Source organism: Nyctibius grandis, chromosome 14 (assembly GCF_013368605.1).
Source record: "Nyctibius grandis isolate bNycGra1 chromosome 14, bNycGra1.pri, whole genome shotgun sequence".
Taxonomy (NCBI): Eukaryota; Metazoa; Chordata; class Aves; order Nyctibiiformes; family Nyctibiidae; genus Nyctibius; species Nyctibius grandis.
Window position 1 is genome coordinate 14355188 of NC_090671.1, and position 18114 is coordinate 14373301.

General features: G+C 58.3%; 1 protein-coding gene across 3 annotated transcripts; it reads right to left on the bottom strand.

The window, feature by feature from the left end:
- Window positions 1-1153: 1153 nt before the first annotated feature.
- Window positions 1154-12201, bottom strand: CMKLR1 (chemerin chemokine-like receptor 1). Of its 3 annotated transcripts, none has more exons than XM_068412701.1 (2): window positions 11815-12201; window positions 1154-4052 (listed from the first exon to the last, which is right to left on the bottom strand). In XM_068412701.1, the coding sequence occupies exons 1-2, from the start codon at window positions 11845-11847 to the stop codon at window positions 2964-2966; spliced, it is 1122 nt and encodes a 373-aa protein (XP_068268802.1). In that variant the 5' UTR covers window positions 11848-12201; the 3' UTR covers window positions 1154-2963. The 3 variants fall into 3 exon arrangements, with proteins under 3 accessions (XP_068268802.1, XP_068268804.1, XP_068268803.1); XM_068412703.1 differs by lacking the exon at window positions 11815-12201 and adding an exon at window positions 10156-10266; XM_068412702.1 differs by lacking the exon at window positions 11815-12201 and adding an exon at window positions 4577-4666.
- Window positions 12202-18114: the final 5913 nt, after the last annotated feature.

Genomic DNA, 18114 nt, shown 5'->3' on the forward strand with positions numbered 1-18114 from the left:
GGATGACATTGAGTGCAGCCAACGTGCACAGGGTCCTGTAAGGTGGAAGGGGAGGTTGGGACTGGGGAGGGGATGCCCTGGACCCCCACAGCCCCAGGGCATCGCCACCTCTGCCAAACCTGATAGCAGGACAGAGGTGACTCCCCGAGCACCAGCACTGTCAGGTACCTCTTTATTTTTTTCCCCTGTGGCTTTATTTTTTTTTATTTATTTATTAATGCCAGGATATTTTTTTTTTTTAAACCACATGGGACTGGCGTGCAATAATAAAATTTATATTCCCCCTGGAAAGAGAAGCCAACCATCCTTTCTGCATCATTGTCACTGACATTTAATCGCTGCCTCCGTGATGCCATTAGCCCGGCTCGCTGGAGAGCACCGGGTAGGCAACGCTCAGCATTTCCACGATGGTTTTTAAAAGCAGTGAATCTTTCTGCTTGACTCAGCCTCAGCAAGCCCTGACCATCCCTGGGTGGGAGCAGGCGGCTCGCACGGCCCCGGCGTGGGGCGGGGGGGGAACCCTGACCCCCCTCCCTGGCTTCTGCACTAAAAATCACCCATTTTTGTGCAATTTCTCATCCCTGGGAGCATTTTCCTGCCTGCCTGGTCCTGCGCTGCAGAGGCTGCAGCATCCTCCCACCGGGGCTGGATGGGTTACGCAGCCGTTGCCTTGGCAACAGCGTCTGCACCAAAACTCCCCACATTTTCCCCAATTCCGAGTGGTTCCGGGCCCTGCGAGGGAGGAGGTGATGGTGGAGGGAGGAGGTGATGCTGGAGGGAGGCGATGCCGAAGACCAGCTCAGGCCAGGGCTCCCTCCCCCGGCAAAGGCAGCGGGTGCCCCTTTGGGGTGAATTCAGGGGGTTCTGGGCAATGACCCCAGCGATGCAAATGATGCCAGGGGGGCTCAGAGCAGGTCAGAGGGAAGGGGTTCCCCTTGCTCCCAAATTAAATCACACCCGAAATTCACACTGCTGTGAAATGAGAGGGAAATAACCCACCTCAGCTGCAAAACACAGAGGCTGCGGCAGCGCTTTCCCACCAGCTCTATAACGCAGGGGAGCTGCGAGGTGTGAATCTGAGCAGCAGCAACATTCATCCCGGACAAAAGCAGCAGGTTTATGTATCACTTTACTATTTTCCATAAAATGTACAGTTGACAATCTGTCTGAATGCAGCGGAGATCATTGATACATGGCTCCAACCTGCCTGGCATCGAGGAAAGGGAAAGGGGAATGTGTTTATTCTTTTTTTTTCTTAATTTTGATTCACAGAATCACAGAATCAATGAGGTTGGAAGAGCCCTCTGGGATCATCGAGTGCAACCATTGCCCTGACACCACCATGGCAACTAGACCAGGGCACTAAGTGCCATGGCCAGGCTTTTCTTAAACCCCTCCAGAGATGGTGACTCCACCGCCTCCCTGGGCAGCCCCTTCCAATGGCTAATGACCCTTGCTGAGAAGAAATGCTTCCTAATGTCCAACCTGAACCTCCCCTGGTGAAGCTTGAGGTTGTGTCCTCTTGTCCTAGCGCAGAAGGAAAGCCCTGCCCTGCCCTAAAACCATGATCCCCACACCAGCCTTAACTGTAGGTCTCATGGGGATGGTGGTGGCTCTGGACCCCAATCACCCCTTGACTCTTTGATGCTAAACCCTGGTGCACCCCCAGGTACCGATTTCATCAACTCCTGCCCCAAAAGGAGCTGAAAGGGCCCATCCTCGCCCGCTCCCCGAGGTGCTGGTAGCATTTGGGCAGTACCAGAGGGATCGGGGCAATGTTGAGCTGTGTTTCTTTGCCCCACTGCCGAAAGGGAAAGAAAAATCTGGGTAAGAGGCTGGTGCTGAAGTTTTCTGATGGATGTTTCTGTTTCTGGTTTGTACACATGCATTTTTAATGCTCGCTGTTTGATCTGTTTGCTGCCTGCCTCGCCGGGCGACACAGAACAGGAATCACCGGTGGTCCCCAGGGAAGCTCGCTCTGTGCCAGGCTACAGGGTCCAGCAGGTGAAACTCGGGGGGTTTTTCCCCTTCTCTTCCCCATCCTCATCCCAAACCCTGCCGGGATGGGGGGGACCAGCAGCCGGAGGGGATGGAGCAGCAACGTGCTGCTTGTCCCGGGGTGTCTGGATGGATGTTGGGGTTGGGGGAGCAGAGCACCAGGAACCCGCTGGGGTGCAGGAGCCGACCCCCTCCCCGCTGCCCCGTCCCCCCAAACAGCCCCAGGGACAGGGTGGGTCTGCAGGGGGCTCGGGGGTGCAGGGGGTGGTGGGGGAAGCCAGCTCCAGGGATCGACTCTGCTCCAGCACCCGGTGCAGGTGGAGGACGCGGTTGTTCCTCGCCTTCCTGGGAGTGAGAGGCTGGGGGTGACACAGAGACATAGATAAGCGTGACACCGGTGTCACGGTCAAGAAGCCCAAATGGTGGAAGATCTCCCAAATTAACTGTGCATGAAATTGGATAGAGACAGTGGCTCGGCCCATCCTTCACCACAGAGATTTGTGTGTGGTGGCAGTCTCCCACGGGCGATGGGCTGCTGCCTGGTCGGGAAGAGACACAATCTTCCCATCACCCCAGGGAGCAGCCGCCAGTGGAGCCAGTGCCCAGGGCCACCTGGATGCAGGAGGAGCAGCAGGTCCTCCGCCAGGACTGCCCTTGCCAGGCCAGGCAATGCAGAGATCGGACAGGAATGCCCTGAAATGTTTTCATAAATAGTTTAGTGCAATCATCTTTGCAATCACAACGAAAGTTCAAGGGTGGTTGTATCTTCTCCATGGGCATGAAGCGGTGGTCTCCAACTCCTGCCAGCCCCCAGGCAGCAAGACCAGTCAAAGAACACACTATAGGACAGCGTTGGACCATGCTTGTCCCACACCAGGGGCCACCTCAAGGGTGGCCACCATCATAGCGGTGGGCATGGGCAACACTGGAGGATTATGGCCCTCCTGCAGGCATCCAAGTTGAGTTCAGAGGACTGTTGTCTCCTTCTCGGTCATTGAAGACATCTTGGAGAAGCTCCTGTGAACAATGCTGGAGTGGCCTGTCTCCTCGCTGAGGGCATTCACCAGTCTGGAAAGGATGGTCACCTTAAACTTCTTAAAGTCCTGGCCCATGAAGACATAGAGGACGGGGTTCATGCAGCTGTTGGAGGCAGCAAGCGCCGTGGTTATGGGGATGCTGATCTCAAACACAGAGCGTGGGACCATGTCGGGCTCTGTTTCCAGGAGGTTCAGCAGGTGGTAGGGACTCCAGCAAAGGAAGAAGGTGACTATAATGGTGACGATGATCTTGAAGGGCTTTTTGGACTTGGCAAGGCGGTTTCGACGCAGGTTGAAGACGATGGCTATGTAGCAGAAGGTGATGATGGTTATGGGAAGGATGTACCCGGCGAGGAACCTGGTGATGTTCACCGTTCGGTGCCTCATTAGTGCCAGGGCTTGGTAAGACTTATTCCTGGAGAGGGAAAAGTTGCTAAAACAAATCACAGAGTTGCGGGCTTGTGCCGTGTCTCGGAAGACAAGAGACGGGCAGCTCATGATGATGCCGACGGTCCAGATAATCAAACAAACTAAATACGCCAGGTTGGTCGACCGATGGTTTTGAGACCAGACGGGAAAAACCACTGACACGTAGCGATCGAAACTAATGGTGGTGAGCAGAAGGACACTGGTGTACATGTTGAGGATGAGGAGGAAGGAGTTCAACTTGCACATGACCGTCCCAAAGATCCAGTTGTACCGCATGGCCGTGTAAGCGATGTTTATGGGCAGGAAGATGTTGAAGAGGAAGTCGGCGACGGCCAGGTTGAGGAACCAGATGGCATTGACCGACTTCTTCATCTTCAGGGTTATGATTGCGATGACGAGGCCATTCCCCAGGACGCCCAGCACGCAGGACACGCTGTAGATGACAACGGAGAGGATCCTTGCGACGTCCTTTGGGTCGTGGGATGGGTCTGTCCATACGCTGCCGGTCTCCTCATAGGTGTAATCTGGGTAGTCGCTGTAGTTATCGACATCATCCAGGTAATTGGAGAAGTTGGAAAGAGCCATTATCTGCAAGGAAACAACAGTCTGGTTGGTCCTGGGCTCTCCGGCTGGTGATGTTTCTCTGCGTGTTGTTTCTGCTGAGCAAACACATGGTGTTAACCGCAGCGAGCACAACCCGCGGGAGGGACACCAGCCCCGCAACGCGCATGGGCACCAGGGGCCATGGAGAGAGGGGATGGGGCACACAGGTACAAGAGACCCTGTGGGAACCCTGCCAGAAGATGCTCCCACAGTTCCTCACTGGGTTTCCACCCCCCTGACCAGGAACTATCAGCTCCCTGAGCCACAGGACGTGATTCAGTCTCCACCAGGATGTGGCTGCAGCAAAAATGTCTGTTACCCGCCTACTTCCAGGGGAAAAACTAGGCTGGTGCTTATTAACAGCTCATTAACAGCTTCGAGACCTTCCAATCTGCAAGATATTACGGCTCTTCTCTTTTTTTTTCTCCTGAGCACCCAGCAAAAGGGACTGAAAATCCAGGCTGCAGCTCAGGGCATGACGCCAGGCACCCGGCACCACAGCCCCTCACCTTCCCTCCTGGCGAGTGCGGCTCCGGGGCTGGACGGGGCAGAGGTGGCCGATCACCGTCCCACGGCACACAGGTCTAGGGATGGAGCTGTAATATTAAAGCCCAAATCAAACAAAGGCCACTCGCCCTTGGATGTGGGGTTCAGGAAGGAACCAGACCCAGCCGCCGCCGCGATTTAACCCTGTGTCCCCCGGCAGGCTGGTGCTGCTTCATGCCTTGGGGGGGGCTGTGCTGGCCTGGGGACCCCCCCCCAGCCACGGGTCTGGTGAAAACAGGGTCCTGTCGTGATCCCAGCAGCTTTCAGGGTAACCCAGTACAGAAATCCTGTACTGTCTGCATCCGACACGAGCCAGCATCAGTGGGTACATGCAAAGAACCCTACAACCAAGCCCACAGTAACATTATTATAAATAATTAAAGGCATAAGTATGCGTGAGGTGCCTGGACTCTCAACACAGTTATTTCTCTGATTAAATCAGTGCTCTGTGTGTTTTAAAATGTTAATTACGATAACTAGCAGAGCTGTTTGCCACCAGCCACTCGGAGCCCTGCATAGGACAAGAGGACACAGCCTCAAGCTTGGCCAGGGGAGGGTCAGGTTGGACATTAGGAAGCATTTCTTCTCAGCAAGGGTCATTAGCCATTGGAAGGGGCTGCCCAGGGAGGTGGTGGAGTCACCATCTCTGGACGGGTTTAAGAAAAGACTGGACATGGCACTTAGTGCCCTGGTCTAGTTGCCATGGTGGTGTGAGGGCAATGGTTGGACTTGATGATCCCAGAGGGCTCTTCCAACCTCAGTGATTCTGGGATTCTGTGATTCTGTTACGTGGGTTCAACCGCTCCCCTGGGCACAGCCACGGTGGGTTAAAGCCAGGAGCCACCAAAGCCAATTAGCAAAGCCCAAGTGGGTGGGCAGCAAGAGGGGTGAGAGCTGTTTGAGCCCCAGCACCGGGCATCTCCCTGCCCTTGTCCTTGCGGGAGGGACACAGCTCTGCCCACCCAGGCTGGACCCTCCTGTTTTGGGGGAGTTTCAACCCAAAGCAGCCCTGCTTTGAAATCCCCGTGGTGGTTGTGCTGTAACCTATTGTTTCTCCCTGGGCTTTTCCTCCTGTTCCTTCCTGCGATTGCTGCTGCTCCCAAGTCCCCGGCCGGGGGCTTAAATCGCAGCCCCACCACTTCCCCCCCTCACCGAGCTCCAGACGATGATAAACAGCCAAAATAAATAAGGTTTTAGCGCAAAGCTTGTGAATTAGTTTGAGCTGGAAGGAGGCCTTGCCCTGGCGAAACCTTCTCGCCGAAAGGATGAATTAAAGTTGATGATGCGGTGGAAGTAACAGGATCAGCAGAACTGGTGGTGAAAGCACCGACTATTAATGTCCCTGGGTAACGAGCCATCCTGACCAGGCCTTCACGGACCAGCGGGTCTCATGTCATCACCTTGCCAAAGGCAAAGCCGCAGAAAGGTGGGGGAGCCCAGAGCTCTGTGTCCCTCCCACCCCAACCCATCCCACTCCATCCCATCCCATCCCACCCCACCCCATCCCATCCCATCCCATCCCACCCCACCCCACCGCCCTGGGCTGACAACCCCAGGACTTGCTCTGCCACCAAGGAGAAACCCCTGAGAAATGCCACCCGCCTGCCACTGCCACCCTGGTGTCACCATGGTGTGACCCTGGGGGATGGACCACGGCTCCTCACCACCCCGAGGTCATCCAGACCACACGCTGCACCCACCAGTCCCCTGCCCCGGGCGGGCAGTGGGGAGCCCTGCAGCATTACAGGCTCCTCTTCCAGTTGTGCCCACTCATGTATTTTTAATGTAAAAATCTCTTCTTTATTATTATTTTTTAATCTCTGAGCCCAGCGAGCGCAATGACATTCAGCTTGACATTTCAAAGCTGTATTTAATGGATTATTTATTTGACTTGCCTGTTTATTTTATTCTTCCCTCCCCCACACTTTCTTTTTATTGGGTTTTAACACTTGCCCTTCTCAAGGCAGGTGATGTAAAAGTTCCCCCCAAACCTCTGCCGGGCTGGGCAGGGGGGTGGCCCCGGTCCCTGCGCAGGACGAGGGAGTGACGATGGCTGGAGAGCAGCGGGAGCATCAGGGCTCCATCTGCCCATGGGATGGGGCAGATGCTGGGTTTGTTTCGAGGGCTCATGCTGAGCCCAAGGCAGGGGACAGGCAGCTGCCGAACCCGCCGTGAACCTCCGGGGGTGGGATGGGCAGAGGGGCTGGAGCCCAGAGCTGCTGGGAAACCATCCAGCACGTTCCCACCTGCCTCCCCAAAACCATCCCGAAAACAGAGAGCCTGGGGGCGGCTGCGTGAAACCTCCCCATTTCTCACTGCAAAAAACCCCCAAAGTCTGGAAAAAAAACCCACCACATAACTCTAAGTGTGCTTCAACGCTCCTCTCCGGGTTGCAAATCCCTGGCTCGAGCCCAAACCGCTTTGCTCTCCTTTCGTTCCATTCATCCCTGTCCTCTTACCTCAGAAAACCGAGCACAGGAGCCCCCCAAAAGAGCCTTTGAGCCCCCCCCCACCACCGGTACCGGGGTGGACCTCCCGCCCGGCCGCACCTCGGCAGCATCCCGGGGGGAGGATGAGGTCAGGGATGTTGTTCTTGGGAAGGCAACAGGAAACGGAGAGAACAGCAGAAAATGTTCAAATCCAGCTTTTTCTGGGCGAAAACTCTTCCGTGGCCAGCGCAGACGGGCGGGGGAACGGATGTGACCGGGGAAACGGGGTGGGGAGCCCGGGCAGATCCGCACGGCGGGGATGTGGCCGTGCCCAGGGAGGGCAGGGGATGCTGAACCCCCCCCGGCAGCGGGTACCCCAGGGCACGGGCACTGCCTGAGCTCTCAGCTGCCTGCACCAGGCATTAATAGAGGTGGGCAGGCTGCCAGCGCTGCCTCCCCGGCGCCTGTGGCAACACTTTGCTGGAGGTACTGATGCAGGGTGTGGGGAAAAAATCAAAGAAAATCAAATAAAATCAAATAAAATTAAATAAAATCAGCAGACCAACTTCTGAGCATGCCAGGTCCTGCCTGTGCTGTCAAAGCTCGTTGTGCCTTTACCCACACGATGCTCCAGAACCGGGTTGGGGCCAGCATATGCCTGGGCGGGGGTGCCCACAAACACTACCCCCAGCACTGGGGAAACTGGGGGTGCCCAGGGGTTAGTGCTTGTCCCCTCACGGGGTGCTAAGGATGCAAGGGACGCCAGGGGACAGGACAGACAGACCCCCTGCGGGAGCGTGCCCGAGGGAAGAGGGACGCACACCCCATCCCAAGCTGGCACCTGCGTTGTTCCAGCCCGGGGTTACACAGGAGGGATGTCCCCACTGGACCCAGCATCCAGCCCCACATGGGGGCAAACAAAAGGAACAGGAAAGCAGCCCTGGGTACCCAGCTCCGGGTACCCCGCTCCAAATCACCCTGACTTCAGCCAGCAATTGCCACGGCAACAGCTGCTGCGGGGAGAGGTGCTGCGCAGCACCCCGGTGTCCCCGGGATGGAGCCCCAGCCCTCGGTGTAACTCGGACACCAGCCACGAGCCCCTCAGAAGGGAGCTCAGACCACGCCACTGCCAAACCCCCAGCCCTGAACTGCCCAAAAGCTGCTCCCTGGCCACGGTGCCAGCCCTGCCACCCCTCCTGGTCCAGCTCCAGCCTGTGGAAGGGGACAGGGAAGGGGACGGGGCTGCAGGATGCCACGGGAGAGGCGGCAGCGTGCTGAGCACCCCCAACAGCCCGACGCCGAGCACACGGGCTCCTGCCAGCGAGGATTGGGCAGCTGGCAGCTCCCCCGAGCCACCGGCGGCAGGGGACCCCTGAAGCAGAGGGAGGGGACAAAGCCAGTCCCTACAGGGGAAACCGAGGCACCGAGCCCTACCTGCATCCATGGCACTCGGACACATCCCCGCCGCGGAGCAGCCCTCACCTCCCCGCTCCGCTGGGACCCCCACGCCCGGCAGCCCCCGCCTGCTCCCCGCACACCCTGAGGCTTCGTCCCCCACCCGTGTGAACAGGGAGAAAAAAAAAGGGACTGGCTGGAAAAGGCAGCCTTAAAAAAGCCGGCTGTGCCCAGGGTGGGACAGAATAACAGCGTGAGTCAGTGTTTATCTGGGCAGAGGCAGTCGGGCTGCGCAGGATGGGACGGGTTGGGATGGGACGGGTCCCCACGAGCCCCCCCAGACACGGTGCGGGGTCACCCCGATGGAGAGCGCACCCCAACGCAGCCAGAAGCTGGTGATGGACCTCAAAACACTGGTCACACAAGGCTCTGCCCGGGGCAAAGCTCCCGCAGGAGCTGGGCAGAGGAACCTCTCCTGCCCTGGCACGGAGTGCCCGGGTGGTTAAGAGCTGCCCCGTTAGTAAGAGCCCGACCCGTTGCTCCCCGTCCTTTCTGTGTTGAGTAGGGTTGAGTATTAACGGGGGAAATCTTGGGTGTTTCTACCTGCACAGGCAACGATTTTCTTTAAAAGGGCACTTTGGGTTTCTGTGCTTCTTAAAATTACTCCAGCTGCTTCTGACATAGTAAAAGTTCTTTCATCTCCTCTTGTCTCTTTTTTTTTTTTTTAATATATAGGTTGCTGTTAATCCTGGGCTCTCCTGGCTCTCTGCGGGCAATAAAAAGGCCAATAAAACCCCCTTTCTCTGAGCATCCTCCCCGCTGCATCACACCAGCCCGGGCGGGTGGGATGGGGCACGAAACACCGCGATCCCAAGGGATCTGCATCCCCCTTAGGGCTCCAGGACCCGCCTCGGCCCAGCGAGGATGTCCCTGGGCTTTGTCACGGCTGCTTGGGGACAAAGCCAGCACACACCTTGGGGACACCGTGTAGAGGCGAAAGGCAGCGGCTCATGTGCCACCTGCGGGGCTGCTCTCAGCTGCTCCAGATTTTGAGGGTACAAAGAGGAAGGAAACCAAGAAAAAGGAAATAATTCTGTCCCTCCTGCTGCCGGGGGGATGGACGTGACCGTGCCAGCGATGGGGGACAGTTGCGACCAGCAGATCTTAACCCCCCTCAAGTGAGAAAGTCCCCCCCGGATCCAAGGAGCATCCCCCAGCCCCCATCTCGCAGCTGTGTGTGCCGTGCTCCCTCCTGCATGCTGATCAGCACGGCGAAGAAAAGCTCCCTGTTCCTCTTGTCCCCACCGAGGTGACACCGCCACACTGTAAGGACATTGTCCCCCTCAAATTCGCACCCAGTCCCTCTCCTTTCCGGGCAGTTTTCCCACCGCGGGGGCTCCCATTGCTGCAGGCTGCAAACTCCATCTCCAAAAATTTGGGGTTTTTATGGAAAATTAGAGAAAAAAATAGGGTTTTTGGGCGGAGGAGGGCGGGCGGCGGTGACCTACGGGGTCCCCGTAGGTCACCGCCGCCCGCCCTCCTCCGCCGTGCCAAACCCCAAACCCACTTTATAATAACAGGGGAGGAAAAAACCTCAACCGGATGCAAATCTTTTGAGCAAAGCAATGATTTCCAGCTGGCTGCAGCAAACCCCTCCCTCCCAAAGATATATAACAATATATAAATTCATATAAATGTATAAATACAGAGATATTTACCTGAGCTTGATAAATCCCCGGGGGTTTCGAGCTGGGTTACGCGTCTCTGCTACTTCTAGAACCTCGTTAGGGTTTGCACACAAACGACCCCGGGGTTGCTTCGTCGGAGAAGAGGGTGCCCGTGGGTTGTGCTGAGCTTTCTGAGCCCGAGAAGGACGCGCACGTATTGGGAGGATGAGAAAAAACAAAAAAACCCACAAGCTGGTGGCATAAAGCAGCTGCTGGGCTCAGCACGGAGCTGGGAAGGGGGAAGCGATGCTGGGCAGCAGGATGTGGGGACACGGGACGTCGGGTAGAGGCGATTTCTCGCACGGTTCAGCTGGACGCAGAGAGGGGATGGGGCAGCCAGTGCTGTGTCCCATCCACGATGGCCCCTGTGCTGCCCGCAGCCGGCTCAGGAGTCCCGCGGGACCCCTCAGGCAGGGTTTGGGCATCGCTCTGACCTACGAGGAACGGCTGAGGGAGCTGGGGGTGTTTAGCCTGGAGAAGAGGAGGCTCAGAGGTGACCTTAGTGCAGTCTACAACTACCTGAAGGGAGGTTGTAGTGGACAGTCGGCCTCTTCTCCCAGGCAACCAGCGCTAGGACAAGAGGACACAGCCTCAAGCTTGGCCAGGGGAGGGTCAGGTTGGACATCAGGAAGCATTTCTTCTCAGCAAGGGTCATTAGCCATTGGAAGGGGCTGCCCAGGGAGGTGGTGGAGTCACCATCTCTGGAGGGGTTTAAGAAAAGCCTGGCCATGGCACTTAGTGCCCTGGTCTAGCTGCCATGGTGGTGTGAGGGCAATGGTTGGACTCGATGATCCCAGAGGACTCTTCCAACCTGACTGATTCTGTGATAACCCGGCACCGTGCACCCACGCCGGGAGCACCGCGGTCCACAGGGCCCCCACCCACTCACCACCACCAACACCGACGGGTTTTCTGGCCATGCACAAGGGAGAAACCCCCATTTCCTCAGAGCCGGCGGCACCGCGACGGGAAAACTGTCACCCAGCACAACCCCGGGGACAGCGCGGTGCCCAGCAAGGAGGAGTGTGTGGCCACCGCCTTGCCCCGTGCAGGTGGGGACATTAACCCCCATCACACGTGGCCGAGCTCCTGCAGGAGCTGAAAAAGAGGAATTGGGGCCGGGGCCGACACTGACCTTTGCACAACGCCGCGTTGCGACATCCCCGCTGCTGAATCAGGGCGAAGCGTGCTGATGTGCCCGGGGCTAGCCCGGAGAAAGGAGAAGGGACGCAAAAAGCCCAGACGTTTGCACTGTGCGGGGATGTGCCAATGTGGGCGGCTCGTGACCAGCACCCTGGCATCCCGCTCCCCTCAGACCCCCGGGACGGGGCAGCAGCTCTGCAGGGTGCCAGCAGCCGTGCAGAGGATGCCACACTTGTGGCAGGACCCCAGCGGGATGCGAACCCTTGGTACCCCGATGCGCTGGGGCGAAGCAGTCCCCCCAATGCAGATGACCCCCAAAAATAGGGGTTTTTAATGCCCCAAAAGCCATTAAACCCATGAGAAACCTGGTCCTGGTGGGGCAGGTTGCAGGGGCTGGCTCTGCCCCATCGCTCTGCCGGCAGCGCCCGTCCCGTCTTCTCCTGCAACAACACACCCCAGTCCCCCCCAGTATCCCCCTCTCAGCCTTCCAGCGACCTTTCCAAATACCTCCAGCGGTGCCACGCTCTCCCACTGCTCCATGCCGGGGAGGACGAGGTCGGGGTGCCAGGGCCACCCTGTGCCAGCGAGGAAGAGGAGCTGCTCAGCCCAGCGCCGAAGCTCACCGGGAGCGTGCGGAGCCCGGTGCAGTCACGGCACGGCTCCCCGCCGGTTTTAAGGGCGAGGGGAGGGGGAAGGCGCGGCGGCAGCATCCATCGCCGGGGTTTTCTTGGCAGCACGATGCTCGGCGAGCAACAGCTGGGCGAGGGCGTGAGGCCGGGAGCTGGGAACGCCGGCCCGGATCCTGCCGCGACCCAGCGCGAGGAAGCAATGAGGCGCTTCCCAAGGGGCCTCCCCTCCTCTGCTTTCCCGTCCCGTCCTGTCCCACACGCCGCCCTAACGAGGGCTAACGGAGCCTAGAGCGCTCCGGAGCGATGCCCAAAGGGAGGCAGGTGGCTGCCAGCCACCCCACGGTGCTGTCCCCACCCCGGGTCACCCGCTGTCCTCCGCCACCCCCTCCCACCGCCCCCAAACCCTTCCAAGACGTTGAGTCACTTCCCTTCGTCAAATCTGGCTCCCAAACGCCGCTGCGGCTGCTCCGGGGCTGCTTCCCCCGTGGCTTTCATTACCTCCAGGATGCAGCAGCTGCTTCCAGGCAGCACCCCGCGGAGGGGGGGTCTGCGGTGGCAGCTCTGCCACCCCCCCAGCCCCACTAACACATGCAAAGAAAGTCCTTTTGTGGGGCACTGGGGGGCTGTGAGAGGCAGTGGGTTTCCCCAGGCAGGAGGGACGGGTGAGGGTGGGTGCAGGGATGGGGTTCAGGGGGAGCCTGGCCCCAAACAAGGAGGGGAGCGGAGGAGCCCCCACCCACACGGAGCAGGAGGTTCTGATAACCCCACGCTTGATGTGGTGCCGAGAAAATCCCTTCCCTCCCCACGCAGCTCCCCCGCTTCTCATCCCCAGCCCCAGTGTTTAACCCAGCTGGGATAAGAGCAGGGTTTGCCTCCCTGCGGTCTGGGTGCGAGGGCATCGCCTCGGAAGCACACGGGGGTTCAGGGGCGATGCCCCCCTTTTCCCGTCCTCCTGCCATCAGGATGCAGCCTGGGGAAGGAGTGGGATTCACCCACTCAGGACACACCGGTGCTGCCCTGGGTCTGCCACCAGCCCCTTCACCCATCTCCCAAGCAGAAAGGATGTGCATATTTTAAGGCTAATTAATTATCCTTGGCTGTAAGGGCAGCCTGCAAAGCATCCTGTGGACCAAGCCAGCGACAGGGGGGAAATAACCTCAAACTAATTTAATCTCCTCCACGGACGCTCCTGTGTGTGGCCTCGCCAAGGGCTGACCCCGGGGCTCAGCGCCGCAGCGATGCCATGCTGCGAGGAGAGACACCGCGGGGTCACAGCCTTGGGGCTGGGGTCCCCAGCAAGGCTGAGCTTTGCAGACCCCACAGCAGCGGGGCGGGAGCTGAGCGGTGTGCCTGGGCAGGATCAGTCCATCCCCTTGCCCCCGAGCCCTTCCACAGGCACCTGCCACTTCCATGGGGCACGGCAGGATGCGGGATCCTGCTCACACACACTCATTCCTGTGCTGAGCAAGACGGCAAAGTGAAAAACATGCTGACGTGGGTTAAAATATCCTATCCCAAGTGTTTGCCCCTCGCTGCAGTTTGGGGCTTCCCTCCGAGGTGCCCAGCACTGCCTGCTCAGCAAACCACTGCGAACAGCAGCGGGCTGCGGAAGGACAGACCCCCCGTTCCCAGGGACGGTGACCGTGCGGGAGCAGCCGTGGGGAAGGGCTCGGGGCACAGCGCTGGCAGCTCCCACGGAGCCAGTGGAGGCTTTGGCATCCATCCCACCCCTGGCAGGCACACCGAGTGCCACCCACACCGAGCAAAGCAATTATAGCTCCAAATTCAGTGGTATCAGGAACGGGTTGATTTAGGCTTATTACACCCCCCCCAAACGCCTCACTGCCAAGACAGGGTGAAAGGACCGAGGCCAGGGGGTCCGACGGGTGCTCGCCCTCCTCTCCTCTCCCGTGCGGGCGGTGGGAGCCCGCCTGAGTCACCCCCAGGCAGATGACACACTTAATGTGGAAGAAATTGCAGGAAGTTTTTCCCCTCTCCAGGGGACCTTCCTCTGTCGTTCAGCAGCACTTTCCCTCGCCCTGGGGGAAAAAAACACGTGAAACATCTGGGAAGGGACCTGGGTCCAGCTGTGAGGACACGACGTGGGGGTCCTGCTGTGTTTCCCAGCCCCAAAGCCTGCCCGGTTCCAGCGCTGGGCTCATCCCCACGGATAACCGCTGCCCCAGAGCTCGTCCCTCCTGCTCTTGGCTTCCCAACCCGCCGTGGCGGTGAGCTCTGTATCCCTGGTGATCTGAGCAGCAACGAAACCTCACTGCACAAATAGAAAAGCCCATGTACAGGATGTCAAACAGACCGCTCGCTTTCCCCATTCCACTGATTTGATACAATCACGGAAAAAACAGTCCCAACCTTGTGCAACTCGGGGCTTATAAATAGCAACGCAGCCCGGGAACGCAGCAGGACTCTGCACAGCCACGTCTGTGCTGGGTCCCAAGGCTGCAAACGGTGCTGGGGGCACCATGTCCCACCACATCACACTGCATCCCACCACCAGGACATCCCTGTGCCGGGGGCAGCCTGCAAGGCTTGCACCAGGGAGCCACCGTTTCGGCCCCGAACCGCCCTCCTGGCACCTTCCCCACCTCCGTTTGCCTCCAATTCAGCAGCATTTTAGCCAGCAGGACCCTGCCCCACCGACACCCCCCTGCCACCCACCCGCCTCCATCCTCACACGGGGGCAGGACGGTGCGGGGTGATGGATGTGCCCGCGCTGGGCGATTCACTGTCGGTTTCTGGTTTGTGTGGGAGCCATCGAGGGCCACCGACAGCTCCAGGCGCAGGGATGAGGGATGGCTGGGCACAGGCACTTGGGTTTATTTTTAACCCCCCAGCCCAGGACATCCTTTCCAGCATTACCACGTCACTTGTTTCTTGCCTTCGAGCCACCTCTGCTCATAAATCCCCGGGCGGGTGATGTCAGCGGTGCCTGGGATGGTGGGAGCCAGCAGCACTGCGGGGTCTGTCCCTCCTCAGCGAGGCCAGTTTGGGGTGAGCAGGATGCTGATTGCTCAAACCACCAACCAGCCTCATCCCTTTCCCACGGGAGTCCCTGCCTCTGCCCCACAGGCAAGAGTTTTCTACAACTTTCCACCAAAAAAAGAATTATTTGGAGCCATAAAACCCGAGGGGGAATAACCAGTCCCTTTGCAAAGGGAGAGAGATGAATCCCCCAGGGCTCGTTAGAGGCTCAGGGCACTCAATAAGCTTCAGGGAGAATTAGAGGACATGGCAGCCGGGATGAAAAGCAGGAGCTGAACCGTCCCGAGCGTCACAGGGCACCCTGCCCTGGGCTCCCTGCCTGCACCCACAGGGGTGGGGGTGACCCAGTCCCGCTCACACCCACCAGCTCCAACATCTGCCAAGGAAGCAATTAGTCTGGTAACGAGCACGTCATCAAAAACACGAGCCAGGCTCCCCTCATCTGTCCCCCCTGGGGACAGAGCTAAGGGTTTGGTGTGTCCACCCTGGGCATCTGCACAGCCCGAGGCTGCGTTTCTCCCTCCCACAGCTTGATGCGTTACAAAACCACGGGGCAGGTTTGGGTTTTGCTTTTCCCCCCTTACACACCGATGACAGGGGCACGCGCTGGTGGCCCCGGCTGGCACGTCCTCGGGGGCAGCACGGGCTCTCGCCCCATTGCCTCCGCAGAGCCCTGCTCGGGGTCACATCTCCGTGTGCCAGGATGCCCTTCATCTACCACGTGATGAAATCTTCCCTCAGCATCCACCCTGACCTGCTCTTGCCCCATCTCATCAGGTTCTGCTCTTCCCACACCCCAAAATCAGCCCCACCACAAACAGTGACACGTCCAACAGCCCTTGGGCAAAGAGCTGGAAAAACAAGCCGAGAGCTGGGGCTGATATTTGGGGACCGTCCCACTATTCCCAGGCTCAAACACGCAACAGGTTTCCCTGGGAGCCTCCCGGTCCCCCCCCAGCACAGGGATCCCACAGAGGTTCATACCTGGAGCTCATGGTCCAGGATGAGGAATCACCAGCAGCATCTGCCCCAGCAAAGCTCCTTTGCTCCCCCAGGCTCACAGCCCAGCTCTGGCCGGTAGCTCAGGGGCTTTATGCAGAGCCAAAGTCTCCAACCCAGCTCCATTTCACCTCTGCTTCACAGGGGGCATGCAGGGAGGGTCTCTCCTACCTGGCTTCCATCTCAGCTTCTCCAGGCTGCCTCTAGCCCCACAACTTGGGGGGAACCACAGTAGTCACAGCCCCTATCCCCAGCAAAGCCAGTGAGCCCCCCCCCCAGCATCCCCAGAATGGCAGCATCCCCAAAGCTGAGCGCCAGCCCCCAGACTAACTCCATCGCCAGGCACACCCAGGGCTGGAGGGAGCCTACCCTTTTAATTGAGGTTAATTAGCACATGCTGGGGCTTTCCAGGGAGATCAGCTCCCGCGGGTACAAGGGGGTGAGTTACTCCCCGGGCTGCAGCTGAGCTGCCGGGGGATTTGCCTTCAACCAACCCAGCCTGGGGAGAATAAACCTGTTTAGTGCATTTTAAATTTCCCACCTCAGCCCCTGGATTTTTAAGGCTGATCTCCCTGTGTGGATGCAGTGCTGGGCGTGCATCCAAAACCCAGCACCCGGCCCACGGGGTTCTCTGCCTTTCTCTGGGGGCTGCTCTGATGTCACCGAGTAAGGGATTAAAACGACGATGATTCCAGCTCCTTTCTGTGAGTTACGTATCAATTCCTCCTGCCCCATCAATTAATCTGAATTCCCCGCAGGATCCTCTCCGTGTGTTTTGTTGTACAAGATTAATGGTGAATATAAAATGACATTTTTCATCTTGGGACATCGCTATAAATCTGGAAAAAGCCCCAACAAGCATTTTCCCATAAATATTCAGAGCCTGAGCATATGGCTGAATCCTCTGGGATTCACACAAACAGGTTTCCCTGGGGCCCTTTGCGCAGCAAACTCCCCCCCTGTGGTCTTCTCCTCCTGGAAGGTGGTTTGGAAACACGAGGGACAGTGTGTTGAATTCCCAAGAGTGGTGCTGCTCCTTCATTTCATGGTTTTATCTAATTTTCAGGCTTTTGATCCCCCAGCTGTTGGGCAGAGGCGGGAGGCAACGGCTCCGCGGGTCGCTATGGGCAGAGCGAGCTGACACACGGGGAATGCACCCCCAATTTACCCCCAAATTGTTAAGTTTGTCAGAACTGAATGTTTTCTCCGGGCACGGCGTCACCCTGAAACCCTTCCCTGTGAAAAATGTGCCATTCGTCCCTTTTTCCTGCACTCGGAGTGGTTTTTTTTTAACATGACATCTGTTGTGGGAAACCACGTCAGGGCAGGTCTGCTGGTGTCTGCAGCTCGGAAGAAAAATAACCCACAAGCTCTGGGCTTGGCAAACGGGAAGAGTTGGGCATCTGTGGCCCCACAAAGCTCAGCCACCTCCTCCAGACTCCGGTGGGTGCGAGGATGTAGCTCAGCTCAGCATCCCTGCCCTCTCCTCAGGTCCCCGCTCTCTGCATTTGGTGGCACAGTGGCCACCAACCCCTGGCCCCGGGGGGGATTCAGGGTGGAGGGGGGTTACACGCAGCCCTGCCAGGGCTCCGGGTGTGGATGCCGAGCATCCCACTGGGGAGACAGCTGATGATGACAGGTCTTTAGTGGCTGGTGTTGGCTATGAAATGGCTGAAGCTTTGTACGGGCTGTACTCAGCACTGGTGAGGCCGCACCTTGAATACCGCGTCCAGTTCTGGGCCCCGCACTTCAAGAAAGATGTTGAGGACTTGGAGCAAGTCCAGAGGAGGGCGACCAAGCTGGTGAAGGGTCTGGAGGGTCTGACCTCCGAGGAACGGCTGAGGGAGCTGGGGGTGTTTAGCCTGGAGAAGAGGAGGCTCAGAGGTGACCTTAGTGCAGTTTACAACTACCTGAAGGGAGGGTGTAGCACAGTGGGAGTCGGCCTCTTCTCCCAGGCAACCAGCGATAGGACAAGAGGACACAGCCTCAAGCTTGGCCAGGGGAGGTTCAGGTTGGACATGAGGAAGCATTTCTTCTCAGCAAGGGTCATTAGCCATTGGAAGGGGCTGCCCAGGGAGGTGGTGGAGTCACCATCTCTGGAGGGGTTTAAGCAAAAACTGGACATGGCACTTAGTGCCCTGGTCTAGTTGCCATGGTGGTGTCAGGGCAATGGTTGGAC